Raw genomic sequence first — 23715 nt, 5'->3', positions numbered from 1 at the left:
AGCCCGTAATACGGCTTTAAAATCCTGCCGAGTTTGTCATAGGCCGGTATCACCACGCATGCGCATAGGCAAACTAGAGTTTTTCTCCCCCCCCCCATCCACCCCCGCCTTCCCTCTCTCTTTCCAGCCGCCTTTGGTTCTGCAACTTAAAAAAAAAAAAAAATTATATATATATATATAATTTTTTTTTCCCCTGAGAACACCAGGGAAAAGAGGAGTCCGAAGAAAGGGAGGGAAAGAGAAAGGCAGTTGGCCAGCAGGGCCGGGGGGTGGGTGGGTGGGGGGAACGGTCCCCGCGGTCGGTCAGTCTGTCTTTGGGGCACACGATCGCGTGGAAAGCTGCTGCAGGCTCCGAGGCGCCGCCTGCGCCGCCTCCGCCGCCCAGAGTCCGGTTCCCTGCCGCTGCTGCCCAGCGAGCTCCTTCCGCCGCCGCCACCGTGCCCTGGACCGGTCGCCTGCCCCCCCCCCCCCCTCTGCCCCTCGGACAACCGGCACCAAACCAGGAGGTGGGCAGCCTTGCCGGCCATGGACCGCCGGAGCTGAGTCGCCTGTGGAGCCCTGAGCTCTTTCTCCTCCCAAGCCCCGAGCCCGCGGTGCCCTAGCTCCTTTTCGCCTTCGCCCTGGAAAGGCGGGGAAAAGAGGGACATTAACCCGAAGAGAGAAAGAAGGGGGTGAAAAGGGAAAAGCCAGCGTCTCTCCAGAGGCAATTTCCCATTGCCCTCTCAACAAACGGCGCGGCAGAAAGTTTAGGGGCCGACTTTCACTCATTTTGCGCCCAGTTTTTGCCAGACCCTAAAATGAAAGGACAAAATTTGGCTCCGACTCTTGCAGCTCTGATGGCGACTTGTGCGTTTTCAGCGGCATCTCCTGGAGAAAAAGCCATGCGCGCCTGATTGTTCTGTGGCCCCAAGGCTGCAGTGGGTGTGTGTGTTTGGGTGTGTGTCTCTGTGTGTACACAGACGTCCGCACACTAACTCGGCTGCAGGATCAGCCCCTGGAAGCAGACGTTTCGGCCACAAACCGAGAGAGGAGGAGCTGGAGATCAGGAGGCGTGAGCCGCCAGAAGTTTGCAGAATCCGTGGTGTGAATGAACTGGGGGCACCTGGGCGCAGGGATCGGCCCCCCTTCCCCCGCCTCGGGCCAGAGTTGAGTAGTGGGTTTTTTTTTTTTTTTTCACTCTCTTGTGAAGAATTTTTTTTATTATTATTTGTTGTAAAGTCTTTTGCACAATCACGCCCACATTTGGGGTTGGAAAGCCCTAATTACCGCCGTCGCTGATGGACGTTGGAGAGGGAGCGCCTCGCCGCGGAGCAGTAGTCTGCGCGCCCTCGCCGGACCCGCGGCTCCCTCTTTGCGCCCCGGCGCGGCCCTGCTTCGGCTGCTGGCTCGAGCTCCTCCGCGCCTCCTCGATTCCTGGGCGCATCTCAGCGCTACCCCAGCTTGGAAGCCCAGGCCCGGGCGCCAGTGCCCGCTTCGGCTCCGGTTCATTGCGCCCACCCGACGCGCCCGGTAGGACTTCTCAGCCCTGCTCCAGATCGTCCCCCTAGGCTTAACCCGGCCGCTCCGCTTGGATTCCTTGGCTGCCCTCGCTCGGGTGGCGACTTCCTCCCCGCACCCCCTCCCCCTCGCCATGAAGGTAGGTGTTCTATGCGCCGCGGACGTTCGCCACTCATTCTTTTCTTTTCTTCTCTTCTTTCTTTCCTTTTTTTTTCTTTTTGTTTTGGAAGTTAACTGAGTCCCTTCCACCTCTTCCTATTTCTCCCTTTCATCAACCCTCTGAACTCCTGTGTCGCTGGCAGGGTCTCCTACCTCTTCACCCCCTACCCCAACGCTCCCGCTACTGCCTCTGCGTACTCCAGAGACCTCGTCGCATCAAGTATTCTGCAAATCTTTTTAACTTTGGAGAAAAAGTGGGGACGATCGATGGTAGAAAGACTGAGTGTAGTTCACGGACGACTTTCTTTTTACCCTGAGACTCTCGAGTGTAGTTTACTGTGTATATATTTCAGGAACAGGATAATGATTCAATTCAACAGATATTTATTAAGCGTCCACTGCGTGGGCACCAGGGGGATGTGTGGCAGGGGCTCGAAAGGGGAAGGGAACTCTTTGGTTGGGAGATCTGGCAATGGGACTAGAGCCCAACTACTCAGAGAAGCGCATTCTCTACCCCCACCCTCCCGACCTAGGCCAGGTTGCAGGCTAGTCTCCGCCGACTAACAGGGAGGTTACAGGCCCCTGTGCCTTTAAGAGTGCCTGGCTGGGGGCCAGCGCGCACCCCGGCGCGGGGAGTAGGGTCGCGTTATTAGCATTATTAGCCGCCACTGGGTGAGCTCAGGCACTTTGCAGTGGTGGTGGGGGCGGGGAGTAGTGGTCTTGGTGGCTCTAATCCCGTGGGTTGAGAGAGCGCGCCCCGATCCCCGAGCGCAATCTGCCTGGTTCTTTAGAAACCCTTGGGCCTCCGCGTTGGGAGAGCGGGCGGGGGCCAGTTTGTGAACTCGTGTTTGTTTTAATTGTCAGTTGTCTGTTAAAGCCGAGTCACACACTCCGAGGGTCAACGAGAGTTCACTTTTAAGAAAAGTTAAACGTTTCTTCTTACAATATAACTTTGCTTTTCCCCCAAACAACTTTTCCTCTTTCTGCCTTCCAAGTTTAGATCCTTATTTCTATTCTTCTTCGTCTTTCCCATTTTAAGTTTTCTGGAGCATAAAGTTAGAATTGAAATTAAGATGTTTCCTAAAAGCAAACAACATCCCTCTCCCCCCCCACCCCGCCCCAACACCACAAAAAAGGTAAAATAAAATAAAACTCGAATCCACACGGCCCTGTTTTACTTTCCAATCCCAGTCTAACATCGGGGCCACTTCTCTTTCGTCTTTCTTTAAATGGACAGTTCGTTGTTTGGAAGTAACTTGGGCCCTGCTGTGCGATCACACCTCCACAGCCCTTTGCTGGCTCACCAACATTCGCATTCACTGCGGAATCACCAAGAGATTTGTTTTCTAGACAGCCTCTACCAGGGGAGTTCCCGAGGGGGCAAAGCTGAGAGCGCGAAGCGACCGAAAGGCAGTCGAGAAAGTGGGGCGTGTGTCGGAGTGTGTGGATTCTTGCCCTGCATGTGTGTGTGGGGGGGTGGTGGTGGTAAAGGATCAGTTGTTCTCAAGACTTGACATACCAACCTTAGTCTCCCTCCCACCCAAGGGATGACCCTCCCAGGGAGGCCCAGCCTGATTCCCTTGTCTTCTCTTTCCAACCCACCCTTCCCCTCCCCTCCCTTCCCCGGGAACGCTGCGGTGCACAAGGGGTTAGCCCTGTGCGCGCAGAACTCGGAGCGGTACCCTGAGCTTTTTCTTCCCCCGCTGGACGGTACCGACTGCCCCCTGTTGGTTATCTTGAGGTAGGACGCCACCGAACTCCGTTCCTGGAGCCCGCCTGCTGCAACTCCTCTCTCCCCCCCACCTCTGCACCCCTCCATCCTTTCCGACCACTGGGCCCCACTCTCCCAGCATGGCACCTCTAAAGTCCCCAGAAGATTAATGCATTGCGCAGCCGCTGCAATAAGAAGGGGCTGTGGTCTAACCCAAGCAAAAGGGGCTTCAGGTTGAAGTGTTGGTACCTTTTCTGGGTGTAGGAGAGAATGTGGCCCTAGGAGGACTCCAGTGAGGTCTCAGCTGTCTCACCAGGTTTCTCTATGATCATTCACAAGTATTGTTTTCCCTCCCTCGGCCTCAGTTTCTTCGTCTATTCAAAAGTGGGGGTAAAACTGTCTCTAAAAATTGGAGGTTGGACTGATTTTTAATTTTCTTTCTCTCTTCACGGACTCTGCTCACCTCTGGGCAGAGTTGAGCCTGTTTGCAGAGAGATTAAGACAAACTGCATGAGAAAGGGTAAATGGTGGTGGTGGTGGTGGAGGAATGTATGTATGTTGGGGTCTGAAGAGGCCTGTGGAGGGGATGCATGTATGGCAGAAAATAGGAGAGCTGTGACAGACATTTCTTCTCTTGGAGCCTCCAGTCCCCTAACCTGCCATCGGTTCTAAAACCAGGGTGGTCAAAGGATGTTCACCTTCTTTGCACTGATTCCTGCTCCAGGAGCTACCTCTGCCTTCTTTCCCTGGCTATTCCCTACCCCCCCCCCCCCCCCACTGCGCTCCTGCACACAACACAGCCCTGTGAGAATACTTACCCCAGGCTGCGTGGGATGGCTGTAGTTCCCCTGCTCCTAGTCACAGGGTATGGGGAGCAAGGGCTCCTTCGTCTGATGCCCCCAAAGAGGACCCCTACTGGCCTTGGTCGGCCCATTCTTTCGCATCACATCTCTTCTCTCTTTTCTTCGCATTCTCCCTAGGCAGGATGTCCCAGGTTTGAGGTTGCAACAAAGTTTTTTCTCTGCAAGTTTTTTCATTTCTCTTCTTGCTTTTGGAAGAAAACAGAGTGAGGAAAACAGTTGCTTTTTTTTTTCCCTCCCCCACCAAGAGCCGAGTTTCTTCTTGGAGTTTCCCATCTTCCTTTTCCTCACCGGGAGCCCGAGTCAAACTCACTTCTTCCGCCTAGTTGGCGTCCCTCATCACTTCCACTCCCAGACTTGGGCCCTAGATGTACAATCTAATAGAAAGGGATGCCCAGACCGACTGAGATGGGCCCAGTGGAGGAGGTTCGGACACCGTGCCCAGTCTTTTCGTCATTTCTTTTGAGCAGCCACCGCCTGTGGCTGCTCTAGGGTGCTGGGCGCCTTTGCGCGCGCGTTCTGAAGCTCCCTGGCTGGAGTCCTGGAACATCCTCTGATCAGTTTTCCTCATCAAATCTTCCTTTCCCTTACCCCTCAACATCCCCCACAGTTGACACCTTTGATCTAACGCGGAGACTTTGGGGGAGAGACTCAACGCGGGAGCCACGACATAGATAGAGCTACTCTGGATTGGAAAGGAACGCCCTCCCTTCACCTTACCCCACCCTTGCGCTGAACCTGGCAAATGCCCCCAACCCTCCTCTCGGTGCACAGGAGGAACAGCTTCCCAGGGTCCTTACAGTGTCGGCTTCCCTGGGCCTCTGTTGGAAAACATTTAGCTCATTCTTCTGACCAGAACTTTTGTTTATCCCTGGTGTGACAGTCTCCTGAGAAGTCTCATTTCGTACTGTCTTTTCGGATCAGATCTTTTGGTAAACAGATGGGGATGTTTTACCCTACAGAGTGGATGTATTTATTAGTGAGTTCGCTGTGGGTTCCTCGAGTCTTTCAAACTTGTGGGGCCTTTTCTGGGTTGCGATGCAATTGGAGCGGGAAGAAGGCCAAGGTGTTTCCGGGCAAGAGCGCGGGGTTAAGTGGAGGCGCTACTCGCTGGGGCTCTCCTGTTGGATCCCGGTTGGGACACCCCAGCCTACCCTACCCTGGAGCTAGAGAGACCCGAGTCTGGAGACCGGATGGCTCCACTCCTAGCTGGCCCCGGTTCTGGGAACTGGTGGACTCGTCCCGGGGCGTCGGGCCACAAGTAGGTTCGGTTTGTGGGGTTTCGGCTCTAACAAAGAGATCCGCTGTAATCCGCCGAATCTGTTATCAATTTCTCCTCTGCCGGTGCCCCGCCCCACGCGCCCCGCCCGTAGCGAAGCTCCAAAAGTGCGCGGAGCCAGCAGAGATCTGGGTCACCGACTCAAAAGCACGTCGGAATCTGTGTGTCTGTGCACGAGTGTGAGTGTGTAAATGTGCGTGAGGGTGAACGTGTTACGCGTGTGTGCGCGCGCGCGCGCGGCTTTGGCCGCGGTGGAGCAAAGTAGACTTTGCAGCGTGGGCCGCGCGGGAAAGCAGACCTTGTAGCTCACCCCCTCCCCTGGAGGAAACTTGACACTTCAGTCGGGGGTGGGGAGGGAGCCTGAGCATTCTATCTCCCAGGCTGGGGAAACCCCAGATTTCCATTCTCCAGGATGCGCCCCCAGCTTTGCGGTGCTTTGGGGGAGGACTGGGCCACCGGCGCGGAGCCCTGGTTAGCTGGCGCTGGAGAATGCATAAGCATTTCCTCTCCGAGAAGCCCGGAGGTGTCTGGACCCAAAGGACTGGCTCTCCGGGAAAAGTCGCGGCACGCTCCAGAGCCCCTTAGCATTTTCAGCGCTGCCTGGGTCCCCTCCATCCCTTTTACCATGGTTTCCAGGCAGGGCCCTTCCGCCGCTTGGAGGAGGCTCACCTTTCTTTCCTTTCCCGAAGAAGGGGCTCCCTCTGAGGCTGCGGGCGGCACAGCGCGACAGAATTACGCTTATCAGAAATGTAAAATGGGATTTTGGGAACCCGCTCCTCCCACCCGCACTCGCCTAGCTCCGCCGCCGCCTACAGGTGGGGAAGTCACCAGTGGGCAGGAATGTCAGGGGAAGCTTGCAAGGCCAACTCCTGCCATTGAAATTCTTCACGAAAGGAACCTTCGCCGCCCGAGGCCCTGAGACCTGGACTCTGGGGCACAGCTGCGGCTTGGGAGCCGGGGCATCTCTGGCCCTGCCAGGAACTCAACTCGTCCTGTCCTCTCCCCACTTCCCTGCCTTTCGGAATTGACTTAACTGTATCTAAGTGGGGCTGGAGAGGCTAGACTGGAGGCGGGGTGGCAGCGTTCCAAGGCCAGGCTCTTGGTGTCGCGATCGCGAAGTGGCCGACAACCCCAGACCGGGAAGGACCAAGAGAAACTGGAGTCCCTCTGGGCTTCCTGTCCCCTCTCTCCACAGCAGCTGCCGGGCATGGGGGCAGGAGGAGACAATGAAAAAAAAATCAATTTGGGGGGAGGTTGTGAGAAGGGCAGGGAAAGTGTTCTCTCCCAGAAGGATTGGACCCAGAACCTCTTCTTTCCTCAGGAGTTCCATTCCTTCTCTGAATCTGAGGAGGAGGCCGCAGGCAGGGGTGGTGGTGGGGGGGCACCATTTTCCGGTTTCTTTGGTTGGGAGAGCAGACCTCTCTCCCTGTTCTCCCTAGGCCCCCTCATCTCCTTCTCCCCGCCCCAATCAGGCTGAAGAGCGTCCTAAAGGAAACCCGGGGCTGCTCTTCCCCATCTGGAAGTGGCTTTCCCCAAATCGGCCCGTAAACTGATTATGAAACATACGAAGTTAATTCTGAGCTGCATTTCCCAGCTGGGCACTCTCGAGCGCGTTGGTCCCCGGGGCCTCGCCCCCCACCCCCTGCCCTTCCCTCCCGCGTCCTGCCCCCACCCCCCACCCCCACGCTGGCCACCCCGCCTCCTCCGCAGCCGCCTGCGGCGCGCTCCACTCGCCTTCGCGCTCCTCTCGCCCGCCCATGGAATTAATTCTGGCTCCACTTGTTGCTCGGCCCAGGTCGGGGAGAGGACGAGGGTGGCGGCGGGTTCCCGAGTGAATTCCCGAGGAGGGACCAAACTCAGCGCGAACTAGAGGGGAGCGAGGGGGTGCGGGACTCGAGCAAGCAGGAAGGAGGCAGCGCCTGGCACCGGGGCTTTGACTCAACAGCATTGAGACATGTTTGTAATCGCTGGCGTGCCCCGCGTGCAGGATCCTAGCGAAATCAGATTTCCTGGTGAGGTTGCGTGGGTGGATTAATTTGGAAAAAGAAACTGCCTATATCTTGCCATCAAAAAAAAAAAAAAAAAAAAAAAAACTCACGGAGGAGAAGAAGCGCAGTCAATCAACAGTAAACTTAAGAGACCCCGGATGCTTCCGTTGTTTAAACTTGTATGCTTGAAAATTATCTGAGAGGCAATAAACATCTGCTCCTTTCTTTCCTCTCCAGAGTGGAATAATAAGCCCAGGAGTGGCTTTGAGGACGGCTGGAAGTGCAATGTCTTCCAAGTTCTTCCTAATGGCTCTGGCCATATTTTTCTCCTTCGCCCAGGTTGTAATAGAAGCCAATTCTTGGTGGTAAGTTCATTTCTATGTGTATATTCCTCTTTTTTTTTTTTTAAATTGGAAATTCTTTTGTAAGATGCTGCAACATTTAAAGCTAGGTAGTGAATGTAGGTTCATTTATCCAATCCATGTATGTATAATCTATTTTACTTATACATATTTTTAAATTAGTATTTTCTTTTAACTTGTTAATATATTGTAAAGCTTTATCTTCAGTTCTTTAGGAAATCAGAACCTGTAAATCTAGGCCTTTTTTTCTGTAAGGCCCTTGTTCAGATCTGCGCTTGTAGAACATCATGTAATAAAAGGGAACAGAAATTCACTTCTCTAATAATTGTAAGCCTATCTATAAAATTTATTTTTTTGCCATCTCTTGGTAGTACAAATGAGTCTCAACTTTTATTTTTTTGTCACTTGAGGTTATTAACCTACAGAGTAGCAGAGTGGTAGGGAGACAGTTCTACACCAAGTGGAGAAGTGTTTGGGCTTGAAATTTGATCAAAAGGAGGTGAACTTGAAGTAGTCAAATGTCCGTAGTGGGGGTTTCTTTCTTCTTTCTGGAAGGGCCTTGTAGACTGCAATATATCCAGAGGATTATTTTTGACGGGACTCTGGATATTTTTTCCCCTGTAAATGAATAGCATTTTTCTGTCTGTCAAACATAACTTCTGTTCACTGGATACCCTGTGCTGAGTCCTTCACAATCACATAAGGAACTCTTTTAAAGTATCCAGAAACGTGGTGAATTTTCTTCAGTGCGTATACTTGTCCCTCTGTTCTTCCATCAGTCGAAAAGAACTGCTATCTCCTAGCCATGTCTAATTGTGTCTACTTTCAGCATTCATATGTTTTCAAGGCAGGCAAATCCAATTTGTGGGGCAAAGTGAGTCACTTTTCTCTAATGTCAAAGGCAGTCCCCCCGAAACTGTCATTTCTCCCTTTTCTGGGTAGATTTTGGAAATATGGGTTCAGGTATATGGCAAATGAGGGCAAGAAAGGGAGTGAAAGCGCTAACTACAGAGCCAGCTGGCAGGATGGGGACTGCACAATACCTCCGTTTTCTGAGCGGAGTTTAAACAGAAGAGTTTTATGAAGCCCTCCTCATACTTTGTCATGAGGACAAGCAGGAGAGAAAAAGCATCTGTGTGCTTAAAACTATGTATTGCTGACATGCTTTCAGGGGGCCCACCTCCAGAGTTCACGTAAATCTTGAATGCACATCTCCCCCCCTTTGCAGGTCGCTAGGTATGAATAACCCTGTTCAGATGTCAGAAGTATATATCATAGGAGCACAGCCTCTCTGCAGCCAGCTGGCAGGACTTTCTCAAGGACAGAAGAAACTCTGCCACTTGTATCAGGACCACATGCAATACATTGGAGAAGGCGCGAAGACAGGCATCAAAGAATGCCAGTATCAGTTCAGACATCGAAGATGGAACTGCAGCACTGTGGATAACACCTCTGTCTTTGGCAGGGTTATGCAGATAGGTAGGAAACCACTTAAAATATATGTGAACTGTTTTTTTTTTTTTTTTTCCTAGAAAAAGTCTTCCATGTTTGCTCCTGGGCTGGATGAGGAGGGCATCTTCCAGCTTGGATGATGGCCTGGGGATTTTTGTCATTACAGTGGTCCCACATCTGATCCTAAGTTTCTAACTTCTTTAACCAGATCACAAGGGGAGCATAAGGGACACCTCCATTTTCCTGAACACCTACTTTTTATAAAATGCATTTTGTTGAAAGTAGAAGCAGAAAACTTCTTCTAGTTTCTCAGAAGTAAATGGTGGTGGGGAGGGGGGAGTCAAGTCATTTAGAACCTTCTAAATGTAAAAACTCTTTTGTTAGAAGTTTCTTAAGCCACAATTCAAAGGACTAGACATCAAACTAAAAACTGTCATCTTTCAGAATGCTGGATAAGTTGCAAGTGAACAAGGTTTTAATTTTCTTAAAATAGATATGTCCTGAGACCACGATGATATATATGTTAAAAACTTTTTTTTTTTTTTTTGGTTCTAGAAAGAATTTTAATTAGAAATGATGCAATTTGCATGGAAGATTTTGACAATTGACAGAAAAGCACATCTTTGGGCTCTCAACCTAGGAACTTAAAAAAATAAGTTTTAAGTATATTGCTTACAGTTTGGGTTTTTATTTTAAATACGTTGTTGAACTTGTTATTCCATTCAGGGAGGAGATAGCATTTAAAATGAACTCAAGGCAAAAAAAATTGAAAAATCAGTTTGCCTGTGGTTTGGTTTAATAGTCTAGGATCCTACTTGACAGATGTGGTCCTATGTGTGTTTCCTAGCGTGAATATTTTAGGTCTCTTTACTTTTATGCAAACAAGACCTTATAATTAATATGACTGCAGTGACTGAAAATAAGAAGCTATTTATCAAAGCAATTAACTGTTTATACAGACTGAAGATAAAAGTTAGCTTAATATCCATCACGGATGGATAAAATGCTTAAAAAAAACCCAAAAAACAAAAAAACCAAACGCTGAAAAGTGCATTCATTGAGAACAAAAAAGAGTTGTCAGTAGATGTTTGAGCCAAGGGGCTTCATAAACTAAAATAATACGAAATTGGAAGCCATTCCTCTTACTGAATGGGAAAATGGCTTGGAGCCCCAGCTTGCAAGCTTCATAGGCCTTTGTTCTTTCAGTTAATGATTGAAATGTGCTAATGTATACACCGGGGTTGGATGGAGGGACTGAGCTTCAGGAACATAGGAGTGGTCCTTGCATATAGATTCATCTGGTGGAGTTAACTTAGGATGTGCTGGAGACTTAATTCCATATTCTGATACTGTGTGAGAGCAACAGACTCTTAAAACTCTTTTCAAATAAGTTTTCAGTCCCCCCCCCCCACCTCCTTTTATGTTTCTCCTCAGCTGCTGGCCTCTTAAATGATGGGACCATTTTTTGTCCACATGGATATGAGTTAGCAAAAAAATCATACACCTCTGATGGGAACTAGAAGAAAAATCGCAGTTGGAACTGTTTTTCTGTGTAGTCACTTGAACACAGCTTTGATTTAATGTCCTCTTCTCATCTTCGTACATGGCCTGTTTGGGGCCAAAATGCTCAGAATAAGCTATCATTTGCTAAGTGAATTTAAGTTCTGCTGGAGATTTATTTTAAATGTGATCCAAGATTCAAAGAGGCTATTTCCTCAGGGAATAAGCAGAACACTTGGGACAAAGGCCTACATTTAATTGTCCCTCGCAAGAACACTCTCTGGTCCTCCCTCAGCTGTGTCGCTGGGATGTGAGTGGGTGGGGAACCTCCAGACAGCCTTGAAGGGGCCCTCCTAGATGTTGTGGGCAAGTCAGCTGATGTCCCTGGAAGATGAGAGCACATGCCGCATCCTTCCTGGCCAAAGTCCCACAGTGCCTGGTATCTCAGAACAGAAGGCTGCTGCTGGGTGGCTTGTGGTGGGACATGGATGGGGCCTTCTCTTTCATGCTTATTAGAATGAAGAGATAGAGAAAAGTAAAAAAATAGAGTCAGTTTTTATGAAATAGGAACATGGACCCAAATCCAGGAGGGGGAAGTTTCTTTGCTTTTACTTCTCCACTTCAGGAGAAGTTTGAAGGGAATCAGCTCAGAGAAAATTTAAAAGACCTTTGATGCCCAACGGGTGTGGGTGCACCCGTCCCCAAAGCACTTAGTAACCCAGGGACAGTGAGAGTTAATTCTTGTCTCAGCCAATCTGACTGTGTGAAGGGCCAGTGTCTGAGAGGCTCAGCTGCCACCTCTGACCCGCTACTCAACTCATTTTTCTAAGGTGCCAGTTGGCTTGGAGGCACCGTGCACAATTGCCTCATGAAGGGCCCGCTCTTCGTTTTGGAAACTCTCATTTTTCATCATGCTAACCCTTCCCATCCAGCTTTTGTCCCCGTCTTGTCTTTGTTTCCACACTGTGAAAAGATATGTCAGGAGGGCGCCATTTTTAAGGGGTGTGAGGATCCAAGCAGATGTAGATTTCACACAGAGGGAAACCTCACTGAATTAGCAGTATTCCAACCGGGGGACGACTGTATCCACAGGCCATTAGCCAAAGAGCACTTTTCAAACTGACATTTTTTGCTGCAGTGACCAATCAGCTTAGAGATGTCTACCAGGTTTGCATTCTAGGGCAAAAAAAGGAAGACGGACAAAAAAAGAAAAAAAAAAGCACTATTTGTATTTTCAAGATAGACTTAATGAAAAAAGCAACATTTGTGTTTTGTGTAAAAGCCCCTTTATACTCTGTGTACTCAAAGGGCAGTGTCTTATTTCTCTCCGTCCTCAGAGGATCACTTTATCTTCTCTTCCTTTAGCCACAGTTTCTTTATTCTACAAGTCTCCTGTCCATGGCCATGACATTTTCTGTATTATCAGCGTTAATCCTCAAATAACTCCCTGGTATCTGTCTGCTCTCCTCATTTGTTTCCACTCCCTCCATGTTCTCTGCCTCTCTAATCTGAGCTAGATAGATTACATGCAGGAACTTTCTGGATCCTCCTGCCAACCACTAGCACTCCTCGAGTTATTCATTTTTAAAACGTGGGAGGGGGAAGGTCTGTGGTGAATCAGAGCCACCACCATTCCTGGAAGGGGATATCACAAATGGCCACAACTCAAGTGTGGAGCAGGGATGTCCCAGGAGAGGGCCGTCTGCCGGATGCTTGAGTTGGCATGGCCATCCTCCTACAGAATGGTCTGCTGGATACATAGTTGGCATAGCCATCCTCCTGCATGGGGCTAGGTCCTGTTGTCACCTGTCCTGCTGCTGATTTCTCATTCCTTCAAAAAAGGTGGTTAGCAAGCTCTCAAAGTAAGTGCAGGAGAAACTGATTCTGATACAGGGATTTCCATGCCAGAAGGGGCCTTTTCCCCCTGAGCATCTCGTTCAATACCCTTATTTTACAGTTGAGGAAAGTGAGGCCCTTCATCCTAAGCCCCGGTCCCAGCTTCAGCTGACTGAGTTGAAGGCTTTCTCTCTAATCGGACACCTTTTTTATCAAGTGGCTTCTTGTTACACATAGAAGTGTCTCCATATGCAAATGGAATTTGAGGTGGCTTACGATAGCCTCCATTTTTTATTACAAATAGAGTTCCTATAACTTTTATGAGGAAATATATATATATTTTTTAAACTGGAAGGAGAATAACTCCCCCCCCTTCCCTCTAGGCTGTGTGTGCATGTGACACTCTGAGGCAGAGGCAGGAAGATGGCTGTCGTAGTGGCAGTAGGGAACAGCAGTGTTTTAAAAGAATATGAGTAGACACTTGTACTCTTGAGTGAGAAGTACCAGGCCAATCAGTTTGGGATTTAAAATGCAAGTTTTCATTTATCACTCTTTATGAACAGGTTTAGAACTGTCCCCTGGGCAATTAAAGAGCCTTGTCCAGAGTCAGACTTTGTGCTGCATGATGGGACGGAAGGAGAGGTTACAAGTGGCAAAGGAGGACGTGCCAGGCAAAAACCAGTATGGCCACAACTTGTGTGGCCACAGGAATAATCTGTCTTGGATGGGGTTGGGGGCGTCTAAGACATGTAGAGGCTCCAAGTCTAGCAAATTCTGTGCTCCTGTGCGAAATGAAAATAATACCAAACATTAGAATAAGGGTAACAAGTCTACCCCAATTCCAAGCTTTCCTTCAATGACTTCTTTCATGGACACTTTGGGAAATAAGAAGTTTGAATATCTTCAAAACAGCCGTAGAGAAAATCAATCCAGCACTGCTGCCTTAGGTTCTGAAATGTCAGAGAGAAGATACCAAAGATCTCCTCTCCTTTGTTACTTGTTGCTTCTCTCTGTGTTGAGGCTCTTTCTTAGCTCCCCCTTGAGGTGGGCCCAGAGCCTGAGTGTCAGTTAGGGATAGGGCCTGTGTAAGCAGCCAGGCTGAGGTTTATCTCCGCAGGACTTGCAGTGTGTTGGGGGCTTTGCCTGGCCCTGTCCCCTAGGGTAGTCCAGGGTGGGCATGTGCTGGGGTTTCTTCTGCCCTGCTCAGTGGACCAGGGCTGGTCTGTTAGGGGCTCACCCTGCCCCTCAGCAGGGACTACACACCTGGGTGTGGGGTGTGGGGGGGTGGATTCTCCTTGTTCCCCTGACCCCAGCCTCCCAGCTGATGTGCTGGGGCTCACCCTGCTCCCCACCCCAGCTAGCATGTGTTGGGCCTCCCTCTGCCCTCTCCAGGAGACCCAGCGGGGGTTTTCTCCGCACCCCCAGCGGGTCACAGGCCTACTGGGTGGGCAGGCAACCTGGTGACTCCACGTCCTCGCCTGCAGGCAGCCGCGAGACGGCCTTCACGTACGCGGTGAGCGCCGCGGGGGTGGTGAACGCCATGAGCCGGGCGTGTCGCGAGGGCGAGCTGTCCACCTGCGGCTGCAGTCGCGCAGCGCGCCCCAAGGACCTGCCGCGAGACTGGCTGTGGGGCGGCTGCGGTGACAACATCGACTATGGCTACCGCTTCGCCAAGGAGTTCGTGGACGCGCGCGAGCGGGAGCGCATCCACGCCAAGGGCTCCTACGAGAGCGCGCGCATCCTCATGAACCTGCACAACAACGAGGCGGGCCGAAGGGTGAGTCTGCCCGCGCGTCCTGCCCCGCCACCAGGCCTGCTGTCCCCAGCCACAGTGTCTTCCGGTGCCTCTACCGCCTCCTGGCTGTTTCTGGCTCCGCATCTCTTTCTCTTTCCCGGTCTCATTCATCTTTCCTTGTGTCTCTCCGCCTCTCTCCTGTCCTCCTGTCACCACCCATCTCTTCCCTTCACGTCATCCGTCTCTGGAGAGGGGTGCACACCCCTGAGAGGGATCTTAGGGGTGAATCATCCCACCTGCCCATCCCAGCCAGCTGCTGGACGAGCTACATCTCCCCTTCCTTGTTAGCCAGTCCCCGGAGCAATTTTAAAAATAAAAATGTTAATAATTTTCTCCCTCCTCCTTGGATCATGTTTGTGGTTGGGTTGCAATTTGGAGAGAGAATTTGTGTTTATCCTCAGTAGATGCCCCACTGAGAAAGCCCTCACCCCAGCTCTGAGGCCTTCTCTTTCTTTTCCTTTCCTTCTCCCTGCCCTCCTTATGTCATTAGATAGCAAGCCCGATGGGTTGAGGGTTTTTAAAAAGGGCTTTTCTAGGAGAAACGACAGCATTTTTAGCAGCATGGAATTTTATAGGGCTGACCATCGGGCCAATCACAGGGTGGCTGTGGAGAGGAGGGGAGCAGCAGCAGTGCCCAGTGAGACTGGTCTTGCAGCCCTCTTGAATCCCCTGGACCCCACTCTCTCCTTCTCCTGGTGGGGATATGAAAAGCTACTCCACAATAGTTAAAAAGACCCTTTTTTTCCTGCGGTTAAACACATGGCACTTTATGGCTGCTTTAAAATGAAGGGGTGAAAACTTTTCTTAACTTTGGCAGCAGTGAAAACCAGGGCCATTATTTTTTTTTTTTTTTTCACAGAACCCAAGGTAGGTGCCAGGAACTTTCTGGTCAGAGATTTCACTCTTCTGTATTTTGGGGTGAGGAAAAAGAGAGATAATCACAGAGTAGATCATACAGGACTGGAAGGAGCCTTAGAACCCTCTGGCCCACACCCTCATTTCAAAGATCGGGAAACTGAGTCCAAGAGAACCACTTCAGGACCGTGGAAGAAAATTAACGGATCGAAATCTAAGTCTAGGTTCATTTGTATTAAACTCTTGCATCACAGGTTAGGGGTGAAGGGCCAGAGCTTTTGGAATTAGAGAACTGTAGGTTTCATTCCAGTTCAGTCTGTTCCTTTTGGTTTCTGAGCCTCCATTCCCTTACCTCCACATCTGTCAATGGCCATGACAGTGACTCTCACTTGGGGTTGTTGTAAGGACTAAACAAGATCATGTGGTAGGTTGAACCATGTGACATTGGCAATCCGTGGCCATTTTTGACTGACAAAATGATAATTTCTTTTGATTCAATCTAAGGTTTTAGTTTTAGTGTCAGCCAGTAGTAAGTGCTTGATAAATGATCACTTAATTATTAAATGTTATGGAGTAAAGGATGTGGAGAAGTCAAAGATTGCGTAGATAAATCCAGCTAACTTATCTTCTTCTCAAATATTAAACATTTGGGGGTGTCAGGAAAAGATAAAATTCTGCCAATTTTTGCCTGTGGTTGCCTTCAGGACTCAAATAATCACTCCAGTTGAAATGTAGTCTCCTCCCTGGCCTCCTTTGCCATAGAGCCTGAACTATTCATTGACATGGTTGGGTTCAGCCCTGTTCTTTCTGAAAGCCCATGACCTGGCACCTATCCTTATCAGGGACACCTCACTCTACTCTGTGTCTCTGACCAGAAGCACCTCCAGGAGAGAGGTGTGGCTGACTGTGCACCCATATTCCATGCTCTCAGCCATCTTTAGAACATTCTTAAAATTCCCCCCACCCCACCCCCTGCCCTGGAGAAATCATCAGGGGCTTGACAACCAAGGAGAGAGGGTTGGGGGATTTATAGATGACAAGAGGGGACTTTAGGAGATTTTGAAAGGTACCTTTCATATTTTAATTTCACTCAATATCCACATTTTTAATAGTGGGTTTTATTGGGGGCATATTCTATCATTGGGGCAGTAAGCTGAGTTTAGATCCTGGTGGGTGAGGTTACATAGAAGACAGCTTTTCTCCAGGATGGTGGGGGTAAGGGTGGGAAGTTGGGCACTATGCCAGGAAGTCATATTAGAATTTCCTCAGGGCATTAGCTTTTTATTTTCCTCAAAGGGGAGCAAAGGTTAAATATGTTTGCAAAACCTTCCTCTGACTAGCTGAGTGCCTGAAAGTCTTTATGCCGAGAGTACACTTTGGCCCCTTTTAAAAGAAAGCCCCTTATGAATCCCTGGGGGAGGAAGGTAGCTGTCGGGTAGAAGCGGCCTCCAGGTTCCTGACTGGCCCTCACCAGCAAACCCACGCCATGTAGATTTTGCAAGGTCGCTGGCACAAGGAACTGTGGGCAGTAGGGACTATAAATAGGCAACCACCACCTCCCAGACTGCTGGGCACAGTGCTGTGGGGCCAGACCCATGGGCACTGCTACTGGGAGGCCAGAGATGACTGGGCAAGGGCCCAGACGCCATGCCCCCATCACCCTGGAGCAAGACCAGATGTACTCTGTCTGGCGTGCCGAACACTTTCTGTGCCTTCCCTCATTTTATCCTTTTAACAGTGTTGAGAGATTGGTACCTCACAGTCTCCTAGATGGAGGGAAAATGATGCTTAGCAAGGTGCAGCCAGTTGCCTAAGTTCAAGGGCAGAGTCAGGAACAGAATCCGTGTCTACCTGGCTCCAGGGTGGGTGCTTTTGGCCTGTGGGGTAGTGGGCAGGTTAGAGACTATGCTGAAAGCAAGAATGGAGACACCTGAAATCTAGGCCCAGTCTCCCCACATTCTGTCTATATGGCCTGTGCAGGTCACGTACTGTCTCCGTATCACTCTGTTGTCATCTAACCCAGATCGAATGAGATCAAGAGTACAAGGGCTCCTGTGGCAGTGCCTGGCACACAGTAGTGATAGTAGGATTGTATAAAGGTTCAAACCCCAATCCCAGTGGGGATGGACTCCTTCTAAATTTAAGACCCCCCAACTGGGTGACCATGGGCAAGTCCCTTAACATGAGCTCAGAGTCCAAATTCCTGGGTTCAAATCCTACTCCTCCACTTCCAAGTGGCTGGAGGAACTCATCTCTCTGGTTCTCACTTTCCTTCTCTGAAATGGGGTGATAAGAGCATGTGCCCTGTGGGATGGCAGTCGGGATTCATTCAGGGAATGCAGACAAGGGATTGTGAAATCACTGAGATGCATGTTCACATGTACTGGGTTTCCCTAAAAAAGAAGCAAATGGAATTATCCACCCCCGTTCCCATTCAAAAACTTTGCCATCATTAAAAACTTCATTAAAAACTTTGTTTTTAAAGAAGGCAACACAAGCCTTCTGGTAGTGGAGAAAGAAGAAGTAACACAGCCCCTAATTGAAACCAGCTCCACTAGAAGGTGAAGAGCTTTGTTAATACAACCCACACCCACGTCTTGGGGTCCTCCATGAATTCGCACACTAACTCCCATCCCTGTTGCTCCTAGACGGTGTACAACTTGGCCGATGTGGCCTGTAAGTGCCACGGAGTGTCTGGCTCATGTAGCCTCAAGACGTGCTGGCTGCAATTGGCGGACTTCCGCAAGGTGGGTGACGCCCTGAAGGAGAAGTATGACAGCGCCGCGGCCATGCGGCTCAACAGCAGAGGCAAGTTGGTTCAGGTCAACAGCCGCTTCAATTCACCCACCACGCAGGACCTGGTCTACATCGACCCCAGCCCCGACTACTGCGTGCGCAACGAGAGCACTGGCTCCCTGGGCACGCAGGGCCGTCTCTGCAACAAGACATCGGAGGGAATGGACGGCTGCGAGCTCATGTGCTGTGGCCGTGGCTACGACCAGTTCAAGACCGTGCAGACTGAGCGCTGCCACTGCAAGTTCCACTGGTGCTGCTACGTCAAGTGCAAGAAGTGCACGGAGATCGTGGACCAGTTTGTGTGCAAATAGTGGGCGCCTGCCCGTTACCCAGCCCCACTCCCAGGACCCACTTATTTATAGAAAGTACAGTGATTCTGTTTTTTTTTTTTTTTTTTCTTTTCTTTTTTAAAAAATATTTTTTATTTTTTCCCCAAGAATTGCAAGCAGAACCATATTTTTTTTCTGTTACCATCTAAGAACTCTGTGGTTTATTATTAATATTATAATTATTATTTGGCAATAGTGGGGGGTGGGAACCAAGAAAAAAATATTTATTTTGTGGATCTTTGAAAAGGTAATACAAGACTTTGCTAATATAGAATGAGGGGATTACAACACACACCCAACTTAGCTGCTTAGGTAGTGTGCATCCAGAAAGTAAATACATTTTTTTCTTCTCAACTCTGGAGTCATATGGGATGGGTTAGGATCAGTTGGAAGAGGATGGTGCAGGTCTGCTTGAGATTCTGCCTCTGTGACCAAAATGAGTTGTAAATGCTCTGGTGCAAAATAAAAGGTCTTGTAACAAAAAAAGAGAGAAAATGAGATACTGCCCCCTCCTGCCACTTCCCAGGGGCTGCCAGCCTGCTTTTATATTTCCAAAATGATCATGTTAAATATAAGAGCAAGAATCTTGATCTTCAAAGAAAAAAAGGTATATCATATATCTCATTCTTCTCACATATTCCATGTACAGATGGTCTTATTCTAATAGCTGGTGCAACTTGGGTAGCAGAGAGGAAAGTCCCCAGAAATTAAAAAAAAATTGCAATGGAGGCCATGATTGGAAGGTGTTCTCCCCAAATGATTCTGTCTATTATTTGATCCAAATGATTTTGCATAATATTTTGTTTGGGGAAGGAGCATTAGCTTGACTATAAGGAAAAAAAAATCTTGTGATTTTCTTAGGGATACTTGGTTCATAAAGGCTAGTAATGAAAATAATGCATGAATTCCATCCACAGATCCTCAGGCCAAACAGCAAGCTGATTGCATAGAGTTCCACACTGCACCAGAACAGAAAACCTATTTGAGGGGGGGAAAAAAAAAGTGAAATCCACCTTCCACTTGACCCCAAGCCCTTTCTGGTCTCTCTCTGTGCCGTGATGTGATGCTGGCCACGCTTCCAAACGGCAGCTCCGCTGGGTCCCCTTTGATTATAGGACAGGAAATGAAATATGAGGAGTTCCACTTGGAAAACAGTGCGCTACTTAGGGATTTTTTTTTTTCTAAAACTTTTATTTTGAAGTGCAGTAACTTCGTATGTTTCAATGACATTACTCGGCTAACAGAGTCCACAGAGATGTCCCAGTGATTTGCTGTTATAATCCTGTGTTGAGACTATCCACCCGTGCTTTTCCTATTTTACTGCAGGTGTACCCCAAAACTGTTCCTAATATACTTGAACAGTTGCATTTATAAGGGGGGGGATGTGGTTTAATGGTGCCTGATATCTCAAGTCTTTTGTACATAACATATATATATATATATATACATATATAAATATAAATATAATTATATCTTGGTGCAGCCAGTGATCTAGATTTACTGTTTACTCGGGGCTTATTTTTCTGTCTGGAGCATTGTCGTCCTTCACTGCAATTTATCCAGTTGGGATTTTTCCAAAAGTTTTTTTTTTTTTTTGAGTCTTGAGCTTGGCCTGTGGCCCTTGCCGAGCACCAGGAAGCAAGCTGGTTTCTGAGGAAGCTTGACAGTCTGACTGGCTGAAGTGCATGTTGATTTGGAGATTGTTTTCCTCTTTCCTGTCCAACTTCTTTTCTCCTGCCTCCTTTTCTTTGTAGACTGTGTGGAGAGGGCATTATTTGTTCAGTGCAGGTATGGATGGTAAGAGGTACAGCCCAGAAACATTGTCATCCTTTCTCACTGTGTTTAGCTCATTCTGCAGAGTGGAAACTGGTACCTGTCAGACTTGATGGCACTTATTTGAATCCCTAAGGAAAACCCAGTCCACTATATAGATAGCTAGTTTTTTTTTTTTTTTAAACCAGGACACCTCTTTTCCCAAAGTGCCATCAAGTGTGTCCCTATCTCAGACTCACATGGTTTTCAAGGTTTGGGACGATGCACATCGCCCATACCCTTTGTAGGCTTGGTGGCCTGCACATCACCTCAGCCAGCTATGGCTCTTAATTTATTGCACAAGGATGTTCACTTCCCCTTAGTTGCAGTGAATTGAAAGAAAAGATCTTGAAATTAAAAAAAGCACTAATGAGTTTAAAATGTCACTTTTTTGGTTTTTATTCTTCAAAAACCACGAAGTACTTTTTTTTTTATTTGCTAAATCAGATTGTGTTCCTTTTTAGTGATTCACGTTTATGAACAGAGTTGAGTTTAACGATCCTAGCTTTTAAAAGAAACTATTTAATGTAAGATATTCTACGGTGTCACTCAGATATTATGTATATCTTCTATGGCCTTTATTTTGTACTTTTAATGTACATATTTCCGTCTTGTGTGATTTGTATATTTCACTGGTTTAAAAAAAAAACAAACATTGAAAGGCTTATGCCAATGGAAGATAGAATAAATAAAATATTACTTGTATATTGGTAAGTGGTTTCAGTTGTCCTTCAGATAATTCATGAGGAGGTTTTTGGAGAAGGGCATGAGGGATAGCTTAGGATGACTACATGTTAAAATAACGGAAGAGGAGAGAGGGTTTTTTTTTTTTTTTTTTTTTTTTTTTTTTTTTTTACCAAAACCAAACTATTTGGAAGCTTCAAAAGATTTCTATATGTAACAGAACAAAAGGGGAATTCTCTTTTCCTATATGTGTTCCTCAAAAAAAAAAAAAAAAAAAAAAAAAGCAAGCAGATGGCTTAAAGCTGGTTATAGGATTGCTCACATTCTTTTAGCATGATGCATATAACTTAATTGTTTTAGAGCGTGTTGCTGTTGTAACATCCCAGAGAAGAACCAAAAAGGCACATGCTTTTATCCATGACCAGTTTTTTAGTAAAAAAAAAAAAAAAAGATAGCTTTATGTTTACCACTGCAACTATTGCACCTTTATGTTAGAGCGTGAGGTGGAGCAGGTGTGATATCTCTATGCCCCTTTGAAAACAGTTTTTATGAAAAGAAAGCCTCAGTCTGCAATTAGAACACGTTTTTGTGCTTTATGGAAATTACACCTAATTCTGGCCAGTCCCGCACAGATTGATACTTAGCCCTTTGCATCTTTTTGTTCTTTTTTTCTTTCTTTCTGGATAACCTTGTAACATATTGAAACCTTTTATGGACGCCAAGAATACATTACTCCACAAAAAAACAGTAGGCCAACATATAGAGTGTTTAAAATAGCATTTCTGGGCAAATTCAAACGCTTGTGGTTCTAGGACTCACATCTGTTTCAGTTTTTCCTCAGTTGTATATTGACCAGTGTTCTTTATTGCAAAAACATATACTGGATGTAGCAGCGTCAGCATATTTTTTTTCCTTCTCATCCTGGAGAGCATTCAAGATCTTCCCAATACAGGAAAATTAACAAAAAATTTATATACAGGCAACAGCAAACAGGGCCGTGTTCAAAATGATCATTATGGCCTTAAGTAAAAGCAAGATTTTTGTGTCTTAGTCCAGCGTCTCTGTTCAGTTTTTTTGAGGTGCTGGCCTCCTGAGGTCAGTAGCCTCTCCAAAATCTTTCTCAGATGATTTTGCCAATACCAGTTTTCAATTTGTGTTTACAAAACATTATTCAAACCACTGGTGTCCCCAGATATGACGTGATAGAAGGACACTGAGTTCTCCAGAAAAGACTGGTAGTAGCTGACTCCTGTAGATCATTAGCAAAACCAGTCCCCAAAGATGGAGTGGCCCATAATATAAATATACAGAGAGATAGATAGAAAAGTTGCTTATAACTTGAAACATATATTTAATAGAAATAAGCACCAAGGCACCGAACTAAATAGTGCATTATTGCTGTAAAAAGTATACTTTAAAATATTTATTTTTTTAAAATAAGTGTTTTCTAGTCTCCTCTCTATGGAATGGTAAACACAAGATGCTGTGTTTTGAACGATAATGAAATAAATTGTTTATTTAGGAAACAGAGACATAGGAATGAAAACTTAGACGTCTTCAAACTTACCTGTTGACACAAATTTTTACACTTCAATCAGATGACTGGATAATGTTTTATTTTAGAAAAACATCAGCAAAAAATTGATGTTGAGAAATTAAAGGTTGGGTTGAGTTTTTTTTTTAATGTATCAATTTGAATCTAGAAGATTGAATTAAAATGCTGTCTTAGGATTTCCAAAGCAAAAGGAATGAAGAAAAATTGCATCTGAGACCATTTTTATATACAGTGTACCATTTGCTGGGTTAGAAATGAGATAAAGATTATTTATTTTTGTTCATATCTTGTACTTTTCTATTAAAATCATTTTATGAAATCCAGCGTAGTCACGTGTGTGTGTTTAGCTGACAGAGGTGCCCATTGAAGTTTGATGGGGGCCCCGGGTTATGGCTTAGGGCGTCTAGAACAAAACACTACCATTTCAGGCATGTACACAATATTATGTTTGAATCTCAAGGTTTCATTTTGTACTTTAATACTCTTATTTTCTTTTCCTGTTGCTAATTTTTCTATTTCTTGTTTGCTCTGTGGCTGCTGCTAATATGTACACGTTGTAGTGGGAGGTTATTCTTCAATGTAGTCTTTTAGCACAGAGAGATGGGTTTTGCCATGCAATGCTAAGGCAAGAAAAGAAAGATAGAAGGATTTGAGGAAAGAAAGAAAACTGTGTGAGATATTTTGCTTGTTGTCTCTTTCATGTTGCAATGGTTGCCAGTGAGGGTCTTAGAGCAGAGTTCCTTAGGCTTGGCACTATTAACATATTAGGCCAGATCATTCTTTGTTGCGGGCACTTGTCCCATGCAGTGTTTAGCAGTGTGCTTGACCTCTCTACCCACTAGATGCTAATGACATCGTTCCATCTGAGAAAACCAAAAATGTCTCCAGACATTGCCAAATGTGCCCTGGGTAGCAAAATCACCCCACTTGAAAAAACAAAACAAAACAAAACACAATTTTAGATGGAGAAACTTAGGTTCAGACCACTTGAGGTATCCAGGCTGACTATAGTGGTGACTTATGCTTGTCTAGGTTGACTTATGAGTGGGAGAAGGCCCTTTTGAATTTCACTGTGAAGAGTTTGCAGATCCAGCATGGTGTCCAGGACCGGTTTAGTAGTTAGGGACACAGGTTTTGGAGCTAGATAGCTTAGGCTCAGATTCTAGTGCTGCTACTTGCTTGGAAAGTTGCACAATCTCTCTATGCCTCTGAATCCTTTGTCTTTAAAATGGGAGAGGGTATGAC

The 23715-nt window shown here is 47.2% G+C and overlaps 1 protein-coding gene across 2 annotated transcripts; it reads left to right on the top strand.

Moving 5' to 3' along the window:
• The first annotated feature begins 302 nt into the window (after positions 1–302).
• Positions 303–22789, top strand: Wnt5a (Wnt family member 5A). 2 transcript variants are annotated; one of them, XM_071618826.1, is made up of 5 exons: positions 303–1145; positions 7732–7859; positions 9085–9335; positions 14129–14421; positions 17943–22789. In XM_071618826.1, the coding sequence occupies exons 2-5, from the start codon at positions 7780–7782 to the stop codon at positions 18399–18401; spliced, it is 1083 nt and encodes a 360-aa protein (XP_071474927.1). In that variant the 5' UTR covers positions 303–1145; positions 7732–7779; the 3' UTR covers positions 18402–22789. The 2 variants fall into 2 exon arrangements, with proteins under 2 accessions (XP_071474927.1, XP_071474926.1); XM_071618825.1 differs by having other exon boundaries at positions 303–1636.
• The last annotated feature ends 926 nt before the right edge of the window (positions 22790–23715 follow it).

The sequence above is a fragment of the Marmota flaviventris genome, chromosome 1, assembly GCF_047511675.1.
Source record: "Marmota flaviventris isolate mMarFla1 chromosome 1, mMarFla1.hap1, whole genome shotgun sequence".
Classification (NCBI taxonomy): domain Eukaryota; kingdom Metazoa; phylum Chordata; class Mammalia; order Rodentia; family Sciuridae; genus Marmota; species Marmota flaviventris.
The sequence above is the reverse complement of the archived record's forward strand: the minus strand, read 5'-3'. Positions and strand labels throughout refer to the sequence as shown.

Excerpts from the sequence above, each read along its gene's own strand:
- Wnt5a (XM_071618825.1), top strand. Across the intron at positions 7,860-9,084 it reads ATAGAAGCCAATTCTTGGTG|GTCGCTAGGTATGAATAACC; the intron begins GTAAGTTCATTT and ends CCCCCTTTGCAG. Across the intron at positions 9,336-14,128 it reads TGGCAGGGTTATGCAGATAG|GCAGCCGCGAGACGGCCTTC; the intron begins GTAGGAAACCAC and ends CCTCGCCTGCAG.